The sequence below is a fragment of the Haliaeetus albicilla genome, chromosome 29, assembly GCF_947461875.1.
Source record: "Haliaeetus albicilla chromosome 29, bHalAlb1.1, whole genome shotgun sequence".
NCBI classification, from domain to species: domain Eukaryota; kingdom Metazoa; phylum Chordata; class Aves; order Accipitriformes; family Accipitridae; genus Haliaeetus; species Haliaeetus albicilla.
In genome coordinates this window covers 3,651,820-3,673,541 of record NC_091511.1, presented here as the reverse complement: position 1 = coordinate 3,673,541, position 21,722 = coordinate 3,651,820, and the positions used below count along the sequence as shown (strand labels likewise).

General features: G+C 72.6%; 5 protein-coding genes across 9 annotated transcripts; 2 read left to right on the top strand and 3 right to left on the bottom strand.

Moving 5' to 3' along the window:
* Window positions 1-517: 517 nt before the first annotated feature.
* On the top strand, window positions 518-6,401 carry LOC138682734 (branched-chain-amino-acid aminotransferase, cytosolic-like). Of its 2 annotated transcripts, none has more exons than XR_011322707.1 (11): window positions 518-621; window positions 2,424-2,474; window positions 2,624-2,824; window positions 2,930-3,040; window positions 3,169-3,288; window positions 3,830-3,993; window positions 4,322-4,464; window positions 4,555-4,636; window positions 5,109-5,249; window positions 5,528-5,602; window positions 5,705-6,401. XR_011322707.1 is itself a non-coding variant. In XM_069774119.1 (11 exons), exons 1-11 carry the CDS (start codon window positions 580-582, stop codon window positions 5,741-5,743), a joined length of 1,173 nt encoding a protein of 390 aa, XP_069630220.1. In that variant the 5' UTR covers window positions 518-579; the 3' UTR covers window positions 5,744-6,401. The 2 variants fall into 2 exon arrangements, 1 of the variants encoding a protein (XP_069630220.1); XM_069774119.1 differs by having other exon boundaries at window positions 4,555-4,640.
* A 55-nt stretch (window positions 6,402-6,456) lies between these two features.
* TNNI3 (troponin I3, cardiac type) lies at window positions 6,457-9,535 on the bottom strand. The gene is made up of 10 exons (XM_069773884.1): window positions 9,364-9,535; window positions 8,789-8,892; window positions 8,678-8,690; window positions 8,489-8,616; window positions 8,360-8,401; window positions 8,141-8,272; window positions 7,306-7,395; window positions 7,034-7,204; window positions 6,703-6,806; window positions 6,457-6,595 (listed from the first exon to the last, which is right to left on the bottom strand). The coding sequence occupies exons 1-9, from the start codon at window positions 9,533-9,535 to the stop codon at window positions 6,705-6,707; spliced, it is 954 nt and encodes a 317-aa protein (XP_069629985.1). The 3' UTR covers window positions 6,457-6,595; window positions 6,703-6,704.
* Window positions 9,536-9,652: 117 nt separating this feature from the next.
* On the bottom strand, window positions 9,653-13,076 carry DNAAF3 (dynein axonemal assembly factor 3). 2 transcript variants are annotated; one of them, XM_069774431.1, is made up of 11 exons: window positions 12,903-13,076; window positions 12,701-12,819; window positions 12,250-12,343; window positions 12,007-12,155; window positions 11,638-11,808; window positions 10,749-10,868; window positions 10,564-10,665; window positions 10,310-10,484; window positions 10,102-10,217; window positions 9,904-9,978; window positions 9,653-9,818 (listed from the first exon to the last, which is right to left on the bottom strand). In XM_069774431.1, exons 1-11 carry the CDS (start codon window positions 12,979-12,981, stop codon window positions 9,738-9,740), a joined length of 1,281 nt encoding a protein of 426 aa, XP_069630532.1. In that variant the 5' UTR covers window positions 12,982-13,076; the 3' UTR covers window positions 9,653-9,737. The 2 variants fall into 2 exon arrangements, 1 of the variants encoding a protein (XP_069630532.1); XR_011322781.1 differs by lacking the exon at window positions 10,102-10,217 and having other exon boundaries at window positions 9,682-9,818.
* Window positions 13,077-13,454: 378 nt separating this feature from the next.
* On the bottom strand, window positions 13,455-16,862 carry HSPBP1 (HSPA (Hsp70) binding protein 1). The gene is made up of 8 exons (XM_069774136.1): window positions 16,348-16,862; window positions 16,075-16,204; window positions 15,506-15,710; window positions 14,919-15,140; window positions 14,435-14,590; window positions 14,007-14,103; window positions 13,697-13,808; window positions 13,455-13,599 (listed from the first exon to the last, which is right to left on the bottom strand). Exons 2-8 carry the CDS (start codon window positions 16,198-16,200, stop codon window positions 13,522-13,524), a joined length of 996 nt encoding a protein of 331 aa, XP_069630237.1. The 5' UTR covers window positions 16,201-16,204; window positions 16,348-16,862; the 3' UTR covers window positions 13,455-13,521.
* KMT5C (lysine methyltransferase 5C) lies at window positions 16,863-21,139 on the top strand. Of its 3 annotated transcripts, none has more exons than XM_069774129.1 (7): window positions 16,863-16,978; window positions 17,099-17,211; window positions 17,652-17,814; window positions 19,186-19,295; window positions 19,390-19,553; window positions 20,117-20,288; window positions 20,523-21,139. In XM_069774129.1, exons 2-7 carry the CDS (start codon window positions 17,102-17,104, stop codon window positions 20,851-20,853), a joined length of 1,050 nt encoding a protein of 349 aa, XP_069630230.1. In that variant the 5' UTR covers window positions 16,863-16,978; window positions 17,099-17,101; the 3' UTR covers window positions 20,854-21,139. The 3 variants fall into 3 exon arrangements, with proteins under 3 accessions (XP_069630230.1, XP_069630229.1, XP_069630232.1); XM_069774131.1 differs by adding an exon at window positions 19,880-19,899 and having other exon boundaries at window positions 16,871-17,211; window positions 20,152-20,288; window positions 20,523-21,137; XM_069774128.1 differs by having other exon boundaries at window positions 16,869-17,211; window positions 20,523-21,138.
* The last annotated feature ends 583 nt before the right edge of the window (window positions 21,140-21,722 follow it).

Here is a 21,722-nt window from a genome sequence, read left to right as displayed (position 1 = left end):
GGGACCCAGGTGTCGGGGGGGGGGGGATTGGGGGGGGCCACACCCAGGGATCCGGGTCACACCCAAGCCCCCAGGGGACCCAGGTGTTGGGGGGGGGGGGGGCAGGTGTCGGGGCCTCGCCCGTGCCCCGGGGGGGGGGAAGGTCCGGGTGCTGCCATTCATCGGATTTGGGAGGAGGGCGGGGCCCCGCCCAAGGGAGGGGCCCCGCCCGGTCTCCGGGCAGAGGGAGTCAGCGGCGACGGGGGGCGGGGCCGGAATGCAAATGGGCGGGGCAGGGGGCGTGGCTAGCGTGGCTTTTCAAGGCGGCGCCCCACAACCAAGAGGAGGGCGGGAAAACGGGTTTTATTGACGTTGCCCGGCAACGGCGGCTCGCCCCGCCCACCGCCTCGCTCCGCCCCCTTTCCGCCAAGAGGGGCGTGGTCTCGGGAGGGCGGGCCGGCGGCGGCACTCGCCATTGGCCGCGGGGTCGCGGCCGAGCGGCGGGGAGGAGAGCGGCTGCCATTGGCGGGCGGCGGGGGCGGGGTGGTGCGGCGCGCTCTCATTGGCCGCGAGCGGGGGCGGGCGCGCGGCGGTGAAACGATGGCGGCGGCGCTGAGGTCCCGGTGCCGGGGCGGCGGAGCGGTGAGGGGGGGGCGCTTCCGGGGGGGGGGAACTGCTTCCGGGGCGGGGTCCCCCGGGCCCTCCCCAGTTCTCCCAGTCCCTACCGGACCCCCCCCCTCCGCCGGGTCCTCGTAGGCTTCCCTGGAGCCCTCCCCCTGTCCTCCCGGTGACCCCCAGTCCTTACTGGAGCCCCTCCCAGTCCTCCCAGCACTTACTGGTGCTCCTCCCGGTCCTCCCAGTGACCCCCAGCCCTCACTGTAACCCCTTCTGGGCCCCCCACCCCTCACTGGAGCCCCTTCCAGTCCTCCCAGTGCCCCCCACCCCTCACTGAAGCCTCCCCTGGTCCTCCCAGTGCCCTCCCAGTGCCCCCCAGCCCCCACTGGAGCCCCCCCTGGTCCTTCCAGTGCCCCCCAGCCCTCCCTGGAGCCCCCCATGGTCCTCCCAGTGCCCCCCACCCCTCACTGGAGCCCCCCGTACCTCCCAGTGCTCTCCTCATTCCTCCCAGTCCCTACTGGGCCCCTCCCCGTCCTCCCAGCACCCCCCAGCCCTCACTAGAGCCCCTTCCAGTCCTCCCAGTGCCCTCCCAGGCCCTCACTGGAGCTCCCCTGGCCTCCCAGTGCCTCCCAGCCCTCACTGGAGCCCCCCCGTACCTTCCAGTACCCTCCTCAGTCCTCCCAGTCCCTACTGGGCCCCCCCCCGGGCTTCCCAGTGCCCCCAGCCCTCACTGGAACCCCTCCCGGGCCCCCCAGTCCTCACTGGAGCCCCCCATGGTCCTCCCAGTGCCCCCCACCCCTCACTGGAGCCCCCCGTACCTTCCAGTACCCTCCTCAGTCCTCCCAGTCCCTACTGGGGCCCTCCCTGGGCCTCCCAGTGACCCCCAGCCCTTACTGGAGCCCCTCCCAGTGCCCCCCAGCCCTCACTAGAGCCCCTTCCAGTCCTCCCAGTGCCCCCCAGCCCCCACTGGAGCCCCTCACGGTCCTCCCAGTGCCCCCCAGCCCCCACTGGAGCCCCCCCTGGTCCTTCCAGTGCCCCCCAGCCCTCCCTGGAGCCCCCCATGGTCCTCCCAGTGCCCCCCACCCCTCACTGGAGCCCCCCGTACCTCCCAGTGCTCTCCTCATTCCTCCCAGTCCCTACTGGGCCCCTCCCCGTCCTCCCAGCACCCCCCAGCCCTCACTAGAGCCCCTTCCAGTCCTCCCAGTGCCCTCCCAGGCCCTCACTGGAGCCCCCCATGGTCCTCCCAGTGCCCCCCACCCCTCACTGGAGCCCCCCGTACCTCCCAGTGCTCTCCTCATTCCTCCCAGTCGCTACTGGGGCCCTCCCCGGGCCTCCCAGTGCCCCCCAGCCCTTACTGGAGCCCCTCCCGGGCCCCCCAGCCCTCACTAGAGCCCCTTCCAGTCCTCCCAGTGCCCCCCAGCCCTCACTGAAGCCCCCCCCTGGTCCTCCCAGTGCCCTCCCAGGCCCTCACTGGAGCTCCCCTGGCCTCCCAGTGCCCCCCACCCCTCACTGGAGCCCCCCGCAGTCCTCCCAGTGCCCCCCCCGGTCCTCCCAATTACCCTCCCAGTCCCCCCCCAGGCCCCTTTCTCTCCACAGGCCCCACGGGGGACGCAGGCGTCCGGGTGGCTCCCCCGCTCTGACGCCGATGGCGGAGGTGGGGGGCAAAGTCCAGGGTGGGGGGGGCGGGGACCCAGGTTCCCCCTCCCCGCCCAATCCCGTGACACCCTCCCTTGTTACTGGTCCCAGATTGGGACGAACTGGGGCGGGGGGGAAGGGCCCGCATGCCTGGGTCCCCCCCCCGACCCCCCTTGACCACCCCCCCCCCCCAGTTCCTCGTCACCCTCCTGGGACCCCGGCGAGGCTACAACCACGTCTTCAGGGTAAGTTGGACGCCGGGGTCCTCCCCAGGTGGGGAGACCCCAGACCCCTGGGTCCCTCTGAGCCCCCACAGACCCCCCCAGGGCCCCCTGAACCGCCCCTGCCCCAGATGCTGGGGTCCCCCTGACCCCCCCGCCGCCGGGGTCCGCAGGCGTCGGAGCTGGAGGTGGAGCGGAGCCGTAGCCCCAAGGCGAAGCCGGACCCCCGGGAGCTGGTTTTCGGGCAGATCTTCACCGACCACATGCTGACCATCGAGTGGACCCAGCGGTCCGGCTGGGGCCGCCCCCACATACGCCCCTTCCAGGACCTGTCCCTGCACCCCGCTTCCTCCGCCCTGCACTACGCCGTCGAGGTCAGTGGGACCCCCCCCAAAACCCCCCTGTGACACCCCCACCCCCGTGTCCCCTCCCTGACCTCTGACCCTTCCATGATTTTTGACACCACCCCCCCTCCACAGCTCTTCGAGGGCATGAAGGCCTTCCGAGGCTCCGACGACAAAATCCGGCTTTTTCGCCCCGAATTGAACATGGAACGGATGGAGCGCTCGGCCGAGAGGGTCTGCCTGCCGGTGAGTTGGAGGCGGAGGGGAGGGGGGCCTGGATGCCTGGGCCCCCTGCGGGGAGATCAGGGCAGTGGGGGGGGGGGGTCACCCACTGGTGTCCTTGGGGTGGGGGGGTCACCCACTGGTGTCCGCAGGCGTTCGACCGATCGGAGCTGCTGGAGTGTATCCGGGCGCTGCTGCGGCTGGAGCAGGAGTGGGTGCCCCGCTCCGACTCCGCCAGCCTCTACATCCGCCCCACCTTCATCGGCACCGAGGTGGGGGGGGGACGGGGGGACATGTCGGGGTCTGGGGGGGGATCCCTGGGGGAATTACAGGGGTCTCTGGGGTCTTGGGAGCGTCTCTGGGGGTGTTATAGGTGCCCTGGGGGATTATTGGGCCCCCTGGGGGGGCTATGGGTGTCCTGGGGGGGGCTGTGAGTGTCCTGGGGGGGGCTATGGGTGCCCTTAGGGGGTTGTGGGGTACCCTGGGGGTTCACAGGGGACCTAGGGGTGTCCTGGGGGGGGGGGGGGGCGCCTGTGGGGTTATGGGGATTTCTGTCGGATTTCAGGGTCCTGGGGATGTCTCTGAGAGGGTTATAGGGTGCCCTGGGGGGGTATAGGGGTCCTGGGGGGGTCTCTGCGGGATCACAGGGTCTGGGGGGGGGGGTTGTGTCATCCTGATCTCTGGGGAGGACTCATGGGGTTGGGGGGGCTCCAGGGTCTTTGGGGAGTCCTGGGGGGATGCTGGGGTTCCCAGGGAGGCTACAGGGTGCCCTGGGGAGGGGGGGGGGCTATAGGGTGCTGACCCTCTTGTCAGCCCTCGCTGGGGGTGGCCCCCCCTGGGCGGGCGCTGCTCTTCGTCATCCTCTGCCCCGTGGGACCCTACTTCCCTGGGGGTCACTTCAGCCCCGTGGGGCTCCTGGCTGACCCCACCTACACCCGTGCCTGGCCTGGGGGTGCCGGCCACTGCAAACTGGGGGGGTGAGTGGGCACTGGTGGGCCGGGGACGGGGGGGATCAAGGGTCCAGGAGGGGGTCCCTGACATGGGGGGGGACCTGGGTGGCTGGCGCAGGACCCAGGTGACAGGGGAGGGGACCCAGGTGTTTTTTGGGGGGGTCAGATGTTCAGAGGGCAGATCTGGATATTTGGGGGGGGCATGTGGGTACTTGGGGAGACCCCGTTGTCTGGGGGGGACCCCAAGCATTGGGGTGGCCCCAGGCACACGGAGCAGCGGGGCGGGGGGAGGTGGTGGGTGGGTGCAGGGTGCCGGCTGTCCATGTGCTCCCCACCCCGCCGTGCCCCCCCCCAGGAATTACGGCCCCACCATCGCGCTGCAGCGGGCGGCGCAGACCCAGGGCTGCCAGCAGGTTCTGTGGCTGCACGGCCCCGAGCGGCTCCTGACCGAGGTCGGCACCATGAACCTCTTCGTCTTCTGGCACCGCGAGGATGGAGGTACGGGGGGGCACGGGGTGGGGGGGGCACGGGGGGCATGGGAGGGATGGTGCTCACCTCCTGCTCTGTCACCACCCCCCCCTTGCCTAGAGCTGGAGCTGGTGACCCCCCCGCTGGACGGACTGATCCTGCCCGGGGTGACGCGTCAGAGTCTGCTGGAGCTGGCACGGGAGTGGGTACGGGGGGGGGACGGGTGATGGGGGGGGGGGACATAGGTTAACAGGAGGAAGGGGAGGTATGGGGAGAGGGGGGTATGGGGGGGCTAGGAGGGCAGGGAGGACATGGGGGGGGGATGTGGGGGAATGGGGAGGAGATGGGGGGACACAGGGTAACAGGAGGAAGGGGAGGTATGGGGAGAGGGGGGTATGGGGGGGCTAGGAGGGAAGGGAGGACATGGGGGGGGTGATGTAGGGGAATGGGGAGCCGGGGGGGACAGTGGAGGCTGCTGGGGAATTGGGAAGGGGGAGATGGGGCATGAACAGGGACGTGGAGGGGGGGGCCACATGGGGGAAGCTGACCCCGGAGTGGGAACGGCGGCATGGGTGGGGATGAGGTGCCCCCATGTCCCCCCCCCCAAGTTCAGGGGCAGTGAGGGGGGTGCAGGGCCTTCCCCCCCCCCCCACTGACCCCTCTGTCCCATGCAGGGGGAGTTTGGGGTGCGCGAGGGACCCCTCCCCATGGAGACCGTCCTGAGGGCGCTGGCCCAGGGGCGGCTGCGGGAGATGTTCGGATCGGGGACGGCGTGCGTGGTGTGTCCCGTGGGGGGGATCCTCTACGGGGGAAAGGTAGGGGGGGGTACAGGGGGGCTGGGGGGGAGGCAGGGACCCCTATACCTGCAGGATATGTCCTGGGGAGGGGGCTACATGGTGCTCTGGGGGGGGGGGCTGTGGGTGATGGGGACCCCAGTACCTGTGTGGGGTGTCCTGGGGTGGGGAGAAGGGGTGGACAGAAGGGTACCAGGGCACGGCTGTGGGTGGGCAATGAGGGGTGGGGGTGGGGATGTGGGGGCCCTGGGGGGGTCTTGGGGCCCTGTTCCCCTCTGTGACCCCCCCACCCCCCCCAGTGGCACACCGTCCCCACGATGGAGCACGGCCCTGAGCTGGCGCAGCGATTCCTGCGGGTCCTGAGCGACATCCAGGTGGGGACACGGAGCGGGGAGGGACATGGGGGGGGAGGCAGGGAGTCTGGGGGAGTCACCCCCCCCCCCCCCCCATGACCCCCTGCCCCCCCTCCCCTGCAGTACGGCCGTGTCCCCAGCAAGTGGGCCCAGCCCCTGTGACCCCGGAGCGGGGCCGAGCCCCCCCACGGCGCTGGACACCCCAGGGGGCTCTGCCTCTCCCTCAGCATACCCCGGGGGGGGGGGGCAAATACCCCCTCCCCAAAACACACCAAATACTCAGGGGGGGAGGGGGACAGATAACTCCTCCTGCACCCCCCCTCGGGTGGGGGGATTTACCCCCACCCCCCAACACTCCAGCCCCCTCTGGGGTATTTGCTCCCCCCCCCAACACCAAATACCCCCAGGGTGGGGGGCAGACTCCCCCCAAACACTCCAGCCCTCCTCCCCCCCGGGGTACCTGCCCTTACCCCCCTGCCCCCAGCTCAGGCTCCCCAGCCCCCCCTGTGCAATACTCTGAGCTGCACCCCCACTCCCCCCCCCCACCGGGGGGGGCTCCAGCTGCAAAGGCTTCTGGGTACACCCCCCCCCATGCAGTGCCTTCTGGGTACCCCCAGCCCCGCCCCAAGGGCTTCTGGGTCATCCCCCACCCCAGGGCATTGTGGGAAAATCCCACTTGATGCCCCGGGGGGGGGGGGTTTGCAAAGGATGCTGGTGCTTGTAAAGCCTTATGGGTACCTTCCCCCAGCCGGGACCCCCCCCAAAATTGAAAGGTCAAAGGTCAGTAGGTCAACGGGGGGGGTCGTTAATAAAGGAGATGGAATAAAATGAGTGGGTCTGGCTCTTGGGTACGGGGGGGGGGGGTCCCCGCCCTGGGCGACGCTCCATCACTCCTCAGTCAGTTAATTAATGCTGGGGGGGTTTATTGGGAAGGGGATAAAGGTGCTGGGTGCGGTGCTGGTGGTGCTGATGGTGCTGGGGGTCCCTGGGGGGGTCCAGGGGGGGCGGCTCTGCCTGCAGGAGAAGAAGAGGAGCTGAGGGAGGGGAGGAGGGGCCCGGATAGGCCCTGGGGGTGGGAGGGTCCCCATTTTTGGGGGGGGGGGGGGGTCCCCATGTCTCACCCTCAGGCCGTGGCCCCCCCAGGTGCCTCGAACTTCTTCTTGCGCCCCTCCATCCCGCTCAGCGCGTCCACGTTCTTCCGCCAGTCGCCGACCTCCCGGCTCTCCTGCCCCGCCCGCCACGTCACGGCCACGCCCGGGGCACACCCCACAGCCACGCCCTTCACCCCAGGACCACGCCCTGCGCAGCCACACCCCCCCTGCCCCGCCTCCTCCCAGCCACACCCACGGCGCTTGGCCATGCCCCGCGTCCCCCGTGACCTTGGTGTCCCACCGTGACCCCATCCCCCCCAAAAATGTCCCCCACCCCCCCCGGCGTCACCCACCCACCCACCTTCTCGGCGTCGTCCTTGCGCACTTGCCGCAGCCCCGCCCGCAGGTCGGTGCCCACCCGGTGCTTGGCCCCCAGCAGCGCCGCCATCATGGCGTCGGCCGACAGCCGCACCCGCCGCAACGCCGGGCGCACGAAGCGGCCCCCGGCCACCCGCCGGCGCAGCTCCTCCATCTTGGGGACGTTTTTTTGGGGCGGGGGGGGAGGACATGGAGTCATCGGCTGTGGGGGGCTGCCGTTGGGGACATGGGGGGGGTGGGCTAGGGGGTCCTCACCTCGGCCACGTTCTTGCTGACGCGGGTGCCCATGTCGTAGCGCTCCTCGTCCACGCGCCCCACGCGGGCGTGCAGCTCCCGGCACAGCTCCTGGGGGGGGGGGGCACAGTCTGCACCCAAGACCCACCCACCCCCCATGTGTCATCCCACCAGGCCCTGCACCCAAGACCCCTCCTCATGTGTCATCACCCCCCCAAATCTCACATACCCTCCCGTGTGTCATCACCCCAGGCCCCGCACCCAAGACCCCCCCCCAAACGTGTCATCATGTTACACCCCCCCCCCCATTTGTCATCCCACCAGACCCCGCACCCAAGACCCCTCCCCATGTGTCATCACCCCCCCCAAAATCCCACGTACCCTCCCGTGTGTCATCACCCCAGGCCCCGCACCCAAGACCCCCCCCAAATGTCTCGTCATGTTGCGCCCCCCCCCGCATTTGTCATCCCACCAGACCCTGCACCCAAGAACCAAAGACCCCCCCCATATGTCATCGTTTTCCCCCCCTCCATGTGTCATCACCCCAGGCCCTGCACCCAAGACCCCCCCCTCAAATGTGTCATCATGTTACACCCCCCCCATTTGTCATCCCACCAGACCCCGCACCCAAGAACCAAAGACCCCCCCCATATGTCATCGTGTGTCCCCCCCCATGTGTCATCTCGCCAGGCCCTACTGTCCTCCCTCCCCCCCCCCAGTCCCCTTGGCATATCTGCCCCCCCCATGCCCCTGTGTCGTGTCCCCCCCCCCCATTCCCCGTGTGTGCCTGTGTCACCAGCCAGGGCAGCCCCCCCGCCCCGTGTCCCACATGTGCCCCCCCCCCATGTCCCCCCACCTGGAGCTGGGGGAGGCTGAGCCCCTCAAGTGCGAGGGGGGGGCAGAGCTCCCCCAGGTGCCGCAGCTTCTCCGCCGCTCGCTCCTGCTCTTCCCGCTCCAGCTCCCGCTTCGCCCTCTGCAGCAGGAGCGTCTGGAAGAGGGGGGGGCTCAGCAGGGACCCCAGTATCCGGGACCCCCCCCCCAAGGATAGGGGAGCCCCCCCACTCCCACCCCTCACCTTCAGCTGGAGCTTTCGGGACGCCGAGATCTTGGATTTCTTCTGTGGGACAGAGGGAAGGTGTCGGGGGGGGGGCAGAGCTGGGGGAACCCTGTGCCCCCCCCCATCCCCACGCGTGTGTCCCCCCACCTTGGCGTGGGGCTCCACGGCGTAGGCCCGGTAGTTGGCCGAGGATTTGCGGCGCAGGGGGGGCGGCTGCGGGGGGGGGCGCGGGGACCCCCGGTTCCTCCTCCTCCTCGGGGTGCTGTGTCCGGGGGGGGGAAGTCAGTGGGGGAAGGGGCACGGGGGGGCCCCCAAGGGTGGCAGGGAACAACCTACCGGCACGTCCTCCCTGGTGGGGGGGGGAGACAGAAAGGTCAGAAACCCCCGACCCCGCTATGACCCCCCCCACTCCAATCCCCCCCCCAAATCCAGTCTGGCCCCACTCACTCCTCGGCCATGCTGCTCGTCCCGGTGCTGGAAGACAGGAGCGGGGATGGGGCGGGGGTCCGGGGGGGGGGGGGGGGCGCCCTTCTCCAGACCCAGCGCTGCCCCTATATGGAGCCGGCAGCTCCGGAGCCGATAAGGGGGGCTAAATATAACCCTTATCGACAACCTCCCCCCCCGCCGGGGTCCCAGGCGTCCAGGCAGCCCAGCCTCCCCCCCCCAAGGGCACCCAGGACCCAGCCCCAGAGAACCCCCCCCCCCAAAGAACCCAATCGTCCGGGGACCCCCCCATCCCAGCCCAAAGACCCCTCCCTCCCCCCCCTACAGGACCCAGGCGTCTGCGAACCCCCCCCATCCCCTCCGGGCGTCCGGGGACCCCCCCCTGCCCCGGGGAGCCCCCCCCCCCTTTTGGCCCCCAAGTGACCCGGGGGACCCCTCTCCTAGCCCCGGGGACCCCCTCCCGCCCTGACCCGACAGGACCCAGGCTTCTGCCAGCCCCTACCCGGTGATGACCGATTTCCCCCCCTCCCCCCGCCCCAAAAAGGGGACCCGGGGACCCCCCCCTCCGCCCCCGTTACCTGGCGGAGCCGGAGCCGAGAGATCGCGGCGGCGGCGGCGGCTTATGAATGGGCGGGGGCGGGGCCTCGTAGATGGGGCGGGGCCTCGTGGGGCGGGGGCGGGGGCGGGACCTTGTAGAAGGGGCGGGAGCGGAGCCTCGTAGATGGGGCGGGGTCTCGGGGGGCGGGGCATCGTGGACGGGGCGGAGCCTCGGGGCCAGCCTGGAGCCCCCCCCCCCGAGGGGAGCGGTCGGGGGGGTCCAGGCGGTGCTGGGGAGCCGGGGGAGGAGGGGGGGTGTTGAGAGGGGGTGGGGGGGCGATTTTGGGGCTGTCAGGGCTGGGGGGGCCGCCTGAAGCGGGCGCAGGCCGGGGGCTCCCCGGGCCCCCCCCAGGGCTCAAAACCGCTCTCCCGGGCCAGCGCCGCCGCCTGCGCCCGAAAAGCGTCGAGCTGGGGCTGCCGCAGGGTGGGCACGAACCTGGGGGGGGGGGGGATCAGGGGTCATGACCCTGGGGGGGCGACATTGGGGACCGGGGGCTCCCGGGGGGGGTCCCGGTACGTACGTGGGCAGCTCCACCAGGAGGGTGGCCCCGGGGGCCGCCAGTTGCCCCAGTTCGGGGGTCAGCTCCTGCAGCGACCTGGGGGGGTCGGGGGGGGGGCTGAAGGACCCAAGCGTCCGGCCCCCCCCCGCCCCCGCCCCGGGAACCCCGTTACCCCCTCGGGTCCCCCCCCAGACCCCCCCGGTCTCTTTGCCCCCCCACCTCCAGCCCAGCAGCAAGAGCCGGCAGTGCCCCCCCAGGCGGGCGCGGGGGGGGGGGCCGGCGGGCGCTGCCCAGCGGTAGGAACCGGATCCGGACCGGGAGCGACACCAGGGGCCCTGCGGGAACCGGCGGGGGGGGGGGTCAGGGGGGGCTGCGGGAACCGGGGGAGGGGGTCGGGCGGGGGGGAGTCGGACCCGGGGGCGCTCACCCAGGGGGCTGGTGTCGTCGCAGGGGGGGTCCTGGTCCTCGGGGGGGTCACCGTCGGTGGGGGGGTCCCAGTCCCCGGGGGGGTCCCGGTCCCCGGGGGGTTCCTCGGGGGGGGTCCCGGTGAGCAACTCGTGCAGCATCGCCGTGACGTTGGCCAGCGAGATCTCGGTGGCTGTCTGCGGGGGGGGGCATCGTCAGTCCCTCAAGACCCCCCCACCCGACCCCCCCCACCCGACACCCCCCCCCCCCAATCACCTTCCCGGGGCTCCGCCGCTGGTCGGTGGCGAAGCCGAAGGCCAGGAAGGGTCCGGTCACGGTGTCCCCCCAGTACCCGAGGTCCGGCCCCGGCTGCCCGTCCTGGGGGGGGGTCGGCGGGGGGTGTCGGCGGGGGGGTTGGTGGTGTCAGTGACCCCGGGACCCCCCCCCCCGGTCCCACTCACGGCGCGGGGCAGGCGGCCGCTCTGCAGGGTGGGGTTGGGGACGTCGCCCCCCCCCCGCGGGACGAAGGCGACGCCGCTTTCGCGCCAGAGCCCGAACTCGCCCGGGGAGACGGTGGTGGCCTGGGGGGGGGGGCGGGGGGCATGGACCCACGGGCATCCCCACCCGGTGCCCCCCGGACCCCCGCCGAACCCCCCCATATTCCCCATTGCCCCCCCCCGGCAACCCCATCCCCCCCCTCATAGCCTCCGGTGTTGCCCCCGTACTCCAGAGCACCCCCCCGGTACCCCCTGTCCCCCCCCCGTTACCCCCCAGGGATGCAGCCCCCGGTCCCATCCCCCCTCCCGGTACCTCCCGTACCCCCCCGGTTCCCCCCGCCCCGGTCCCTCCCGTTACCCTCCGTCCCCCCTCTTCCCCCCCGGAGATACAGCCCCCGGGACCCCCAACCTGTTACCCCCCGGGGGTGCAGCCCCCGGTCCCGTGTCCCTCCCCCCGTTACCCTCCGGGGGTGCAGCCCCCGGTACCTCCTGTGCCCCCCGTACCCTCCCCCGGTACCCCCGGTCCCTCCCGTTACCCTCCGTCCCCCCTCTTCCCCCCCCGGAGATACAGCCCCCGGGACCCCCAACCTGTTACCCCCCGGGGGTGCAGCCCCCGGTCCCGTGTCCCTCCCCCCGTTACCCTCCGGGGGTGCAGCCCCCGGTACCTCCTGTGCCCCCCGTACCCTCCCCCGGTACCCCCCGGTCCCTCCCGTTACCCTCCGTCCCCCCTCTTCCCCCCCCGGAGATACAGCCCCCGGGACCCCCAACCTGTTACTCCCCGGGGGTGCAGCCCCCGGTCCCGTGTCCCCCTCCCGGTACCTCCCGTACCCCCCCGGTCCCCCCCCCCCGTTACCCCCCGGGGGTGCAGCCCCATCCGCAGCTCCCAGTCCGCCACCGCCGCTCTCGCCTCGTATCTCGTCCCGAGCCGCCGCCGCAGCCGTCGGTCCCAATCCCGGGACTCCGGTACCGGCTCCGGTCGCTCCCAGCGCCGCAGGACGGTTTCCAACGCGTCCCGTTCCCGGCACTGCCGGTGGCAGCTGCCGGTACGGCACCGGCAGCCCCCCCCCGCCCCGAAATCCCCGGTACCGGGAACAGAGACCCTCCGGGATCCCCCGCCCCGGTTCCCCCCCCCCGGTACCGGACAGCCCCGGTACCGGACAGCCCCGGTTCCCCCCACCCCCGGTACCGGACAGCCCCAGGATTCCCCCCCCGGGACTCTGACCTTCATCAGCCCCAGGTCGGCGGGTCCCTCCCGGTACCGGTCCCCGGTAATCCAGCGGCGCAGGCGGCCGGCGGCCCCGGTCAGCAGCGCGGCGGTGGCGGCGCGGAGGCGGACGGAGCCCAAAAGTTCCAGGAGGGCGGCGGCGCGAGCTGCGGGGGGGGGGGGGGGACGACAACGGGGATTTGGGCGGGGGGGTCCCGGGAAGAGGTTGGGGGGGGGGGGGTCCCGGGGGTCTCCCGGTACCTGCCGGTCCGGAGCGTCCCGGGGCTTCGAGCGCCAGGAGGAGGAAGAGGAGCTGCCGCGCCACGGCCTCGGGGCGCTGCTCCGCCACGAACAGCTGGGGGGGACACGACGGGTAACACCGGGATGACCCCCGGTAACACCGGGATACCCCCCCTCCACCGGTAACAACCGTCCTGCCCGGGACCTCACCCCACCCCGGAGCACCGGGAACCCGATATCTGCCCAGGACCGAGACCCCGACCTGCCCGGGGACACCCGGTAACACCCGGGCCGCCCCCTTCCCGGTAACACCGGGACACCCCCCCGGTAGCCTCCCCCGGTAACCCCCGCCCGTGATTCCCCGGAGCCCCGGTAACTCCCCGGGACCCCGGTTTCTACCCCAGAATCGGGACCCCCGCCGCGCTCCGAGACCCTCCGTGTCCCCCCCCGCCCCGCGGTGCCGGTGCCGTACGGTGGTGGTACGGGGGGGCCCCCGCCGGGCCCGGGACACCGTCAGCAGGAGATGTCGCCCCTCCGCCGCGCCCACCAGCAGCACCGCCGCCTCCGCCTCGGGGTCGGGGTCCGGGGGGACTGCGGACAGGCGGCGTTACGGGAAGGGGACCGGGGGCACCGGGGGGGTACCGGGAGGGGGGGGGGGGGATCACCGGGCTCACGGTGCTGCCGGAGGTCGAGCGCCGGGGACAGCCCCCACCAGCACACGGTCCCCAGACCGTCCTCCACACCGGCCGCCATGGCGGAGCGCCGCCGGGTGTGGCCACGCCCCCTTCCGCCGGTAACGGCCGGCCGCGCGCCAATGGGGACGCGAGAACGGCGCCGGGGTCCCGCCCCGCGGCGTCGGTCGCGGTTTCCACGGCAACGGCCGTTGGCCAGGCCCCGCCCCCCCATCAACGGCCCCGCGGGAGGCTCCGCCCCCCTCCACCAACGGCCGAGAGACCACGCCCCCAGCACGAGGCAGGGGCGAGGCCCCGCCCCGCCTGGAGGCCCCGCCCACGGCGCTGTCCACCCCGGCGGTGCTGACCGGAGCCGGGGGGGGGGGGCACAGCCCTGACCCCTGGATGACATCAGCGATGACACAGCATGGCAGCCCCCCACCAATTTTTAGGACAGAACCCGAAACACAGTCAGGAGTGAAACTTTTATTACTCTCTCTGGAGCCAGGGGGCCCAAGGGGGGGGGGGCCCCGGGGGGGGGTCCTGATCGACCCCGGGGGGGTCACAGGGGGCCCCAGGGGGGTCCCGATGGAGCCCGGGGGGGTCACGGGGGTCCCCGGTGTCACCGGTCCATGGTGCTCTCCTCGGGGGGGGTCTCGAAGCAGAGCTGCAGCAGCCGCTCGCAGAACTCCAGCTCCTCCTGCCGCACAAGTGCGTGTGGGGGGGTGACTCAGGGTTATGCGTGTCCCGTGTGTCCCCCCCCCCAGCCCCGGGACCCCCCCCCTGCCACCCCGTACCTGGAACTCCTCGTGGCCCCGCAGCAGCCCGCGCCGTTCCCGCAGCAGATCTTCCAGCCCCAGGGCGGGGGCCCGGCATTCCTGCACCCCCTCAGGGAAATCTGACGCCAAACTGGGGGAGCAAAGGGGCTGGGGGGGGGGGGGGGGGGCACGACCCCCCCCATCAACCCCTCCCTCGCCGGGACATGCATCCTCCCCAGTGACCCCAACACGCCGTTCCCCCCCACAGGAACCCCAGCCTTGGGGTGCACCCGCAGCCTTCCCCAGGCCATGCTCGTGGGGTCCCGGCCCCCCCACCCCGGGGTCTCACCTGCAAAGCGCTCCCAGCGCGTGCTCGTGGGCCCCGTTGTGCTCCGTCCGCAGCACGGCCGCCAGCTGGGCCACCATCCCCAATCGGCACAGGGGCTCTGGGTGGGGGGGCAAAACGTGGGGGGCTGCGGGGGGGGGGGTCCCAAGGGAGGGCTGGGGGGGGCCAGGGACTGTCCCTCCAAGGGAGGGCTGCGGGAATCCCAAAAAGCCCCAAAGGGTCCCAAGAGGCATGGGGGTGTCTCCTAGGGGGTCCCCAAAGCAGGGCTGGGAGTGCCCAAGAGGGGCTGGGGTCCTGAGGGGGGGCCCCGGTGCAGGGTTAAGGGCCCTGGGGGTCCCTGGAGCACGTCTGGAAAGGGCCCTGGGCCCGGGGTGGGGGGGGTCTCAGGGCAGTGGTGGGGTCTGGGGGTCCTGGGGTGTGGGGTGTCTCACCACGCAGGCGGGGGTGCTCGCGCAGCAGGCAGTGTAGCAGGAAGGCGGCACGGGCACGCAGGGGGGGCTGGGGGCTCTGCAGGGCCCCCCCCAGCACCTCCAGCCCCCCGAGGCGCTCAAACTGCTCCAGGCCCTCGGGCTGCGCCCGCACCAGACCTGGGTGGGGGGAGAAAACACAGGGTCAAGACCCTGCACCCCCCCACCACCCCCAAACCCTTGCCACCCTCAAGCCCACAGCCCCCAAATCTCCCCTGTATCCCCCCCATGTCCCCCACTCCCTTGTTCCCTCACCGCATCTCTGTGTCCCCACATCCCCACGCCCATGACCCCCCATTCTTACAGCCCCCACTCTGCCACCCCCTATTTTCAAATGCTCCTTTGTACCCCTGTACCTGCAACCCCCCATCCCCTCTCTCACCCTCCCATCCCATTAACCCCCCGTACACCCCCAATGTCCCCACCCTCTGCCCCCCCCCCAACTCACAGGAGATGGCGAAGAGGGCGCAGGGGGGCACGCGGGGGTCGGGGTCCCCCCGCAGGCCCCCCAGCAGGGCAGGGAGGGCCCCCAGGGCCAGCGCCCGCCCCTGGGCCCCCGGCAAGTTCTGGGCGCAGGCACCCACCACTCGGGCGGCCCCTGCTCGCAGCGGGGCCCAGGGGTGCCCCAGCAGCCCCACCACTGCCTCCAGCCCCCCCAGGGCACAGAAATCTGGAGAGAGAGTAGTGAGAGGGGGTGTCAGGGCCCTCCCGACACCCCCACATCCCCCCCATACGCCCAGATCTCCCCAGCCACCATCCTATACCCCCACACCCCGCCAGGGATCCCCAAACCTCCCAGCACCATCCTGCCCTCCCAAGAGCCTCCCAGCCCTCCTCTGTTCCTCCTTCCCAGTACACTGACTCCCCCCCAGGCCACCCAACCACTTTAATGTGCCCCCCCCAGCCTCCCTCTGCCCCCCCCCAGGCCCCCAACCACTCTCGTGGGACCCCCAGCCCCATCCAGGAACCTTTATGGGGCCTCAGGCCCCCCGACCTGAACCCTCCAAGCCTCCTCATGCCCCCCCCCCCCCTCACCGGTAGCATTGTCCAGGCTCTCGCACAGGTCCGCCAGCAGCTCCAGGGCCTGCTCGTGGGGGCCCGTCTCCCCCTGGCCCCGCTCGGCTGCCTCCTCCCCGGGGCAGGGCCCCGCCAGCACCCCTAGGCAGCGCCGCAGCTCCTCCTGTGCCCCCCCGGCCCCCCCCAGCGCCTCCGCCACCGCTGCCCGCAGCCACTGCTGCCGCTGCAGGACCAGCCGTCGGACATGAGAACCCCCAAGACCCACGTGTCCCGTCCCCCCCCGGAGCCTCCAGACCCCTCACTGACCCCCCCAAGGACCCCCGGGAGCCCTCATACCCCCCACCCGGGCCTGCAGAGCCCCCCCAGGAGCCCCCATATGCCCCCCAAGGACACACTGACAGCCCCCCCCCCTCACAGCAAGCTCCGTGCCCTTCGCTGCCCCCCCTCCCCCAGGACACACCGACCCCCCAGACTCCCCCCCCAACCCTCCGTGCCCCTCTCGACCCCCTACAAACGCCGGTTCCGCCCCCCCCCCCCGCCTCACCCCGACCCCAGCATCCACAGACCGACCCCCCAGCCCCGCTCACCTCCTCGCCCATGGGCTCCCGGGGCGGGGGCTGGGGCTCCCCGGCCGCCACCGCCATCTCCAGCAGGCCCTGCAGCGTGTGGGGGGGCTCCCGCCGGCCCCCCCCGCCTCCTGCCGCCGCCGCCATCGCCCTGCCGCGGCGCAGTTCAGCGGCCGAGCCCGCACCGGCGCCCTCCCGGGCTCTTCCCGGGCTCTTCCCGGACCCTCCCCACGGCCCCCCGACCACCCGTGACCCCCCCCAGTCACCCCACGGCCCCGCCGAGCCCCCCCTCACCTTTTACAGCCACCCGTTTACCCTGGGCGCCGCCATCTTCCACAGGGGCGGTAGCCGGCGCGGCGGAAGAGGCGGGGCCGCCTGGGGGGCGGGGCCTACGCGCGGGGGCGTGGGCCGGGCTTTATTGTTTAACCAAGGCGCCACGCAGAGTTCATTGTGCTCCGGGGCCGCTGAACGACAGCGCCCTCCACCAATGGGAGAGAGGGGCGGGCGCTCTGGGGGAAGCGGAAGACCAACATGGGCCGGGAAGGGCGGCGGCTGCTAACCAATGGAGAGCGACAGACGGTTGGGAGAGGCGTGACCGGCATCAGTCGCGGCCAATAGCCAGCCAGAAACGTCCCGGCCAATGGGGCGCGGCACGTGCCGCCCAGGCGGGACAGGGCGGCTGGGCCAATGGGCGCCGCGAGCGCCTCAGGCCGAGGGCGGGAACGGAAGGCGACTGGCGGCGCCGGCCGCCAATAGGCGCGGCGGAAAGGGGGACGGGCGGCCAATGGGGATGGAAGAGAGGCGTGCGCGTGCGGCGGCGGGGACGGCGGGAGCGGGACGGCGGCTGCGGTGGCGGGGGAGGCCCGGCCCGGCCCGGCCGGCGCCCTCCTGCAGCCGGTACCGGGGCCGGGCCGCCGGCTCTACGGTAACGGCTGAGCCCGCCGGCACCGAGCGGGACTCGGGTCCCGGTTCCCCGCCCCGGGTTCTTTGTTTGGGCCCCCCGGGGCGGCGGGGCCGGGTCCCGGTAACCTCCAGGCGGCCGCAGGCGATGGGATCCCGGCGGGTGACGGCGCGGGAGCTCTGCGAGAACGATGACCTGGCTACCAGCCTGGTGCTGGACTCGGTGCTGGGCTTCCGCACCCACAAGATGGGCGTCAGGTGGGGCCGGGGGGGGGCGGCCCCGGGGGCGTGGGGTGGTCCTGGGGGGGGTCCCGGGGTCCCCATGCTGGGGGGTCCCCCGGGGTGCTCGTCTTGGGGGGGGTCCCTAGTCCAGGGGGGGTCCTGGGGCGGGGGCTGATCCTGGGGTCCCTTTCCTAAAGGTGCCCACTACGCGGGGTCCCCATCTTGGGGGGGGTGTCCCCATTCTGGGGTCCTTGTCCTGGGGGGGGGAGGGCTGCTTGGTCCCGGGGTCCCTCTTCTGGGGGGTGTCCCCATTGCAGGGTGCTCGCCTTGGTCGGGGTCCCTGGGGGGGGTGTCACCAACCTGGGGGGGTGTCTCCCCATGCCGGGGTCCTGCCCCGAGGGTCCCCCTGCCCCGGGGGGGGGGGGGGTCCCTCGGGCTCGTCCCCCCACCCCGCAGCGATGGCAATGCTGGCGCAGCCCCCTGCCCGCCCTGCGGCGGCAGCATCTCCTGCGGGCGGCCGTCGAGGGCTTCTGCCGGCGGCGGGACCTGGAGGCGGCATGGCGGGCGCTGAGCGGCGCCTGGGCACCCGCCTTCTTCCAGCGGCGTCGACCGCTCCAGCGGGCCGCCCTCAAGAGCCACGTGAGGAGGGCAAGGGGGTCCCTGGGGGGGGCACGGTGGGGCCTATGGAGCAAGCGGGGGTGCCTGTGGGGGGCCCAAGGGGTCTGCGGGGCACAGGGAGTCCCTGTGGGGGGCACGGTGGGGGCTATGGGGCAAGGGGGTCCCTGTGGGGGACACAGTGGGGCCTATGGGGTATGGGGGGGGCACCTGTGGGGGGCACAGTGGGGGCTATGGAGCAAGGGTGGGTCCCAGTGGGGGGCACAGCAGGGCCTATGAGGGTCACTGTGGGGTGCAGGGGGTGCCTGTGGGGTATGGGGGGGGCACCTGTGGGGGGCACAGTGGGGGCTATGGGGCAAGAGAGGGTCCCTGTGGGGGGCAGGAGGTCCCTGTGGGGTGTAGGGAGTGCCTGTGGGGGCACAGTGGGGCCTATGGAGCAAGGGGGGGTCCCTGTGGGGGGCATAGCGGGGCCTATGAGGGTCACTGTGGGGTGCAGGGGGTGCCTGTGGGGTATGGGGGGGGCACCTGTGGGGGGCACAGTGGGGGCTATGGGGCAAGAGAGGGTCCCTGTGGGGGGCAGGAGGTCCCTGTGGGGTGTAGGGAGTGCCTGTGGGGGCACAGTGGGGCCTATGGAGCAAGGGGGGGTCCCTGTGGGGGGCATAGCGGGGCCTATGAGGGTCACTGTGGGGTGCAGGGGGTGCCTGTGGGGGGCACAGCGGGGCCCATGGTGCAAGGGGGGGTCCCTGTGGGGGACACAGTGGGGGCTATGGGGCAAGAGAGGGTCCCTGTGGGGGGCAGGAGGTCCCTGTGGGGGGCACAGTGGGGCCTATGGAGCAAGGGGGGGTCCCTGTGGGGGGCATAGCGGGGCCTATGAGGGTCACTGTGGGGTGCAGGGGGTGCCTGTGGGGGGCACAGTGGGGGCTATGGGGCAAGAGAGGGTCCCTGTGGGGTGTAGGGGGTGCCTGTGGGGGCACAGTGGGGCCTATGGGGTATGGGGGGTGCCTGTGGGGGGCACAGTGGGGGCTATGGGGCAAGAGAGGCTCCCTGTGGGGGGCACAGCAGGGCCTATGGCACAAGGGGGGGGTCCCTGTCGGGGACACAGTGGGGCTTATGGGGCATGGTAGGGTCCCTGTGGGGGGCCCAAGGGGGTCTGCAGGGCAGGGGGCATCCCTACGGGGGGCACAGTGGGGTCTATAGGGCAGGATGAATGTGGGGGTCCTCACAGGCGGGCACAGCGGGGTCCCTGGGTTGGGGGGGGGCACACCTGGCTTCCCATGGGGATCAGGCCGGGGTCCGTGGGGCGCAGACAGGGCCGGATACCTGGGTCCCCCCGCTGTGGGGGGGACGGGGTGTCCCCCTGTCCCAACCCCTCCCTTTTGCCCCCCCCCCCCCCAGGTGTTCCGGTACCTGCGGATCTTCCTGCCCGAGAGCGGCTTCTCCATCCAGCCCTGCAGCCGCTACTCCCGCGAGACCAACGGGGCGCGCGTCGTCTCCACCCGTGCCTGGTGCGGGGCTGGGGGGGGTGTCCCCGCTCCCCCTGGACCTTCCCCCCGAGCCCCCCCACCCCCCTTAACCTGTCTGTCGTCCCCCCCCCCCCAGGCGGAAGCACGAGACGCTGGAGCTGCTGGTGGGCTGCGTGGCCGAACTGCGGGCGCCCGACCAGGCCCTGCTGCGGGCGGGCGAGAACGATTTCAGCGTCATGTACTCCACGCGCCGGCGCTGCGCCCAGCTCTGGCTCGGCCCCGCCGCCTTCATCAACCACGGTGGGTCCCCCAAAACCCGGGAGGGGCACCCCAAAACCGGGGGGGGCACCCCAAAACTGAGGGGGAAGGCCAAAACCCAGGGGCTCCCCAAAACCCACGGGGGGTGGGCCAAGACCTTCCTTGGGACCCTCACTCCGGACCCCAGCCATGTCCCAGGGCCCTCAGCTTTGGCTGTTGTCAGCCGGGGGGGGCTCTGGAGCCCCCCCCAACCTCCCCGGGGGCCCCTGCCACCCCCCAGACTCCTCTGTGGGGACCCCCCTGACCCCTTTGGGGGGTCACAGGGGGTCCCCAGGCGGCTGCTGATGGGTATTTCCCCCCCCCCCCAGATTGTCGCCCCAACTGCAAGGTGAGTCTTTTGGGGGGTCCGGGGATGGTGGTTTGGGGGTCCCCCCAGGTTTTGGGGTGTCATGGGGGGTCCTCAGAGGTTTGGGGGTGTCATGGGGAGGGTCCCCACACACCTGGGGGTGCCACCAGCAGTCCCTCCCTTCCCCGGGTTTGGGTGGGGTGTCCCCTTGGGGGGGGGGTGAGGGCACCCTCGGGGGGTGGGGGGGGGGGGATTTGAGGTGCAGACGGGGGGTCCCAGCGTTTCGGGGCGCAGCTGGTGGCGGCGGAGGGGCAGGCGGCGCGGGTGCAGGCGCTGCGGGACATCGCCCCCCGCGACGAGATCACCTGCTTCTACGGGGACGGCTTCTTCGGGGAGAACAACGAGCGCTGCGAGTGCCGCACCTGCGAGAGGTGGGGGGGGCCCCGAATATCCCGGGGGGGGGGACACATGACACCCCAAAACCTGGGGGGAGGAGGGAACCTGTCCCTGGGAGGTCGGGGTGGGGGGGTCTCGGACACCTGGGTCCCTGGGAGATGGGGGGGGGGGGTGGGAGATTTTGTGGTCACCGGGGGGGGGGGGGGCACGGATGCCTGGGGGGGGGTTTGGGGGGAGTGGGGAGCCTGCTGACCCCTCGCCCCCCACAGACGAGGCGAAGGTGCCTTTCGGCAGCGAGGGAGGGTCGGGCAGCCCCCCCCGCCCCCCCCGGCACCCCCCAAGTATGACCTGCGGGAGACGGACGGTCGCCTGCGTCGTGCCACCGGCCGGGGGGGCACCCGGCCGCCGCCCCCCCGCCGCCGCCACCGTCCCCCCCGCGGCGCGGCCCCCCCCCTCCCCGCCGCGACCCCCCCAGCCCCACGTCGCCCTCCACGACTGCGTCTCCTGCGGGGGGGGCTGCCGGTTGCGGGGGGAGCCCCGGGTTCGCCTGGGCCGCCTGCCCCCCCGCCCCGCGCCCCCACCGGACCCCCCCCAGCCTGACCCCAAACTCTCTCTCTACGCCCATGTGCGGTTGAGCCCGGTGGGGGGGCACGGGGCCCCCCCCAAGGCTTTCGGGGCCCCCCCCCCGCCTGCGCCTGGTGGTCACCCACGGGGCCATCGCCCTCCAGGTCGCCCCCGACGCCTCTGCCTGAGGGGGGCCCCCCCCAAGCGTGGGGGGGGACGACACAGGACACCCCCCCCCCCCCACTTGGGGGACCCAGCCCCACACCTACCTCTGCCCCCCACCCTCCAGCGGCGCTGGACGCCTGGGTCCCCCCTAACGCTGGGGGGGTTGGGGGGGCCCTTGGGGGGGGGGAACGAGGGGGTGTCTGTGGTGCTGAAGGGGGGGGGACACACGGGACACAGGGGTTTGTTTTGTACCAAAATAAACGTGATTGGAACAAAACGGTGCCTGTGGGTGAGTGTTGGGGGCTGCCCCCCCCCCCCCCCCCCAGCCCTACATGCCAGGGGTGTGGAGTGACGGTGCCCCCCCCCTCGGGATCCCCAACAAAGGGCAGGAGCCCCGACAGGTGCGGGGTGGGGGGGTGACATCAGGGGACAAGAATAGGACCTGGGTGTCCAGCCCCCCCCCCCCCATGCCCCCCCCACCTTTGTCTTCACCCAGAATGGTCCTGGCTGCCCCCGCCCCCCCCCCCCAGGCGTCCAGACCCCCCAGCCAAGGCCTGAGCCCCCCCAAGCGGACCCAGGGGTCTGCCCCCCCCCCAATCCCAGCCTGAGCCCCCCCTTGCCCCCCAAGTGGACCCAGGCGTCTGCCCCCCCCCCCCCCCCACTCCGCCCCCGACAGCTGCGGGTGTCCGGTGTCGGTGACATTTCGGTGGCATCTCAGGAACAATGGGGGGGAATTTGGG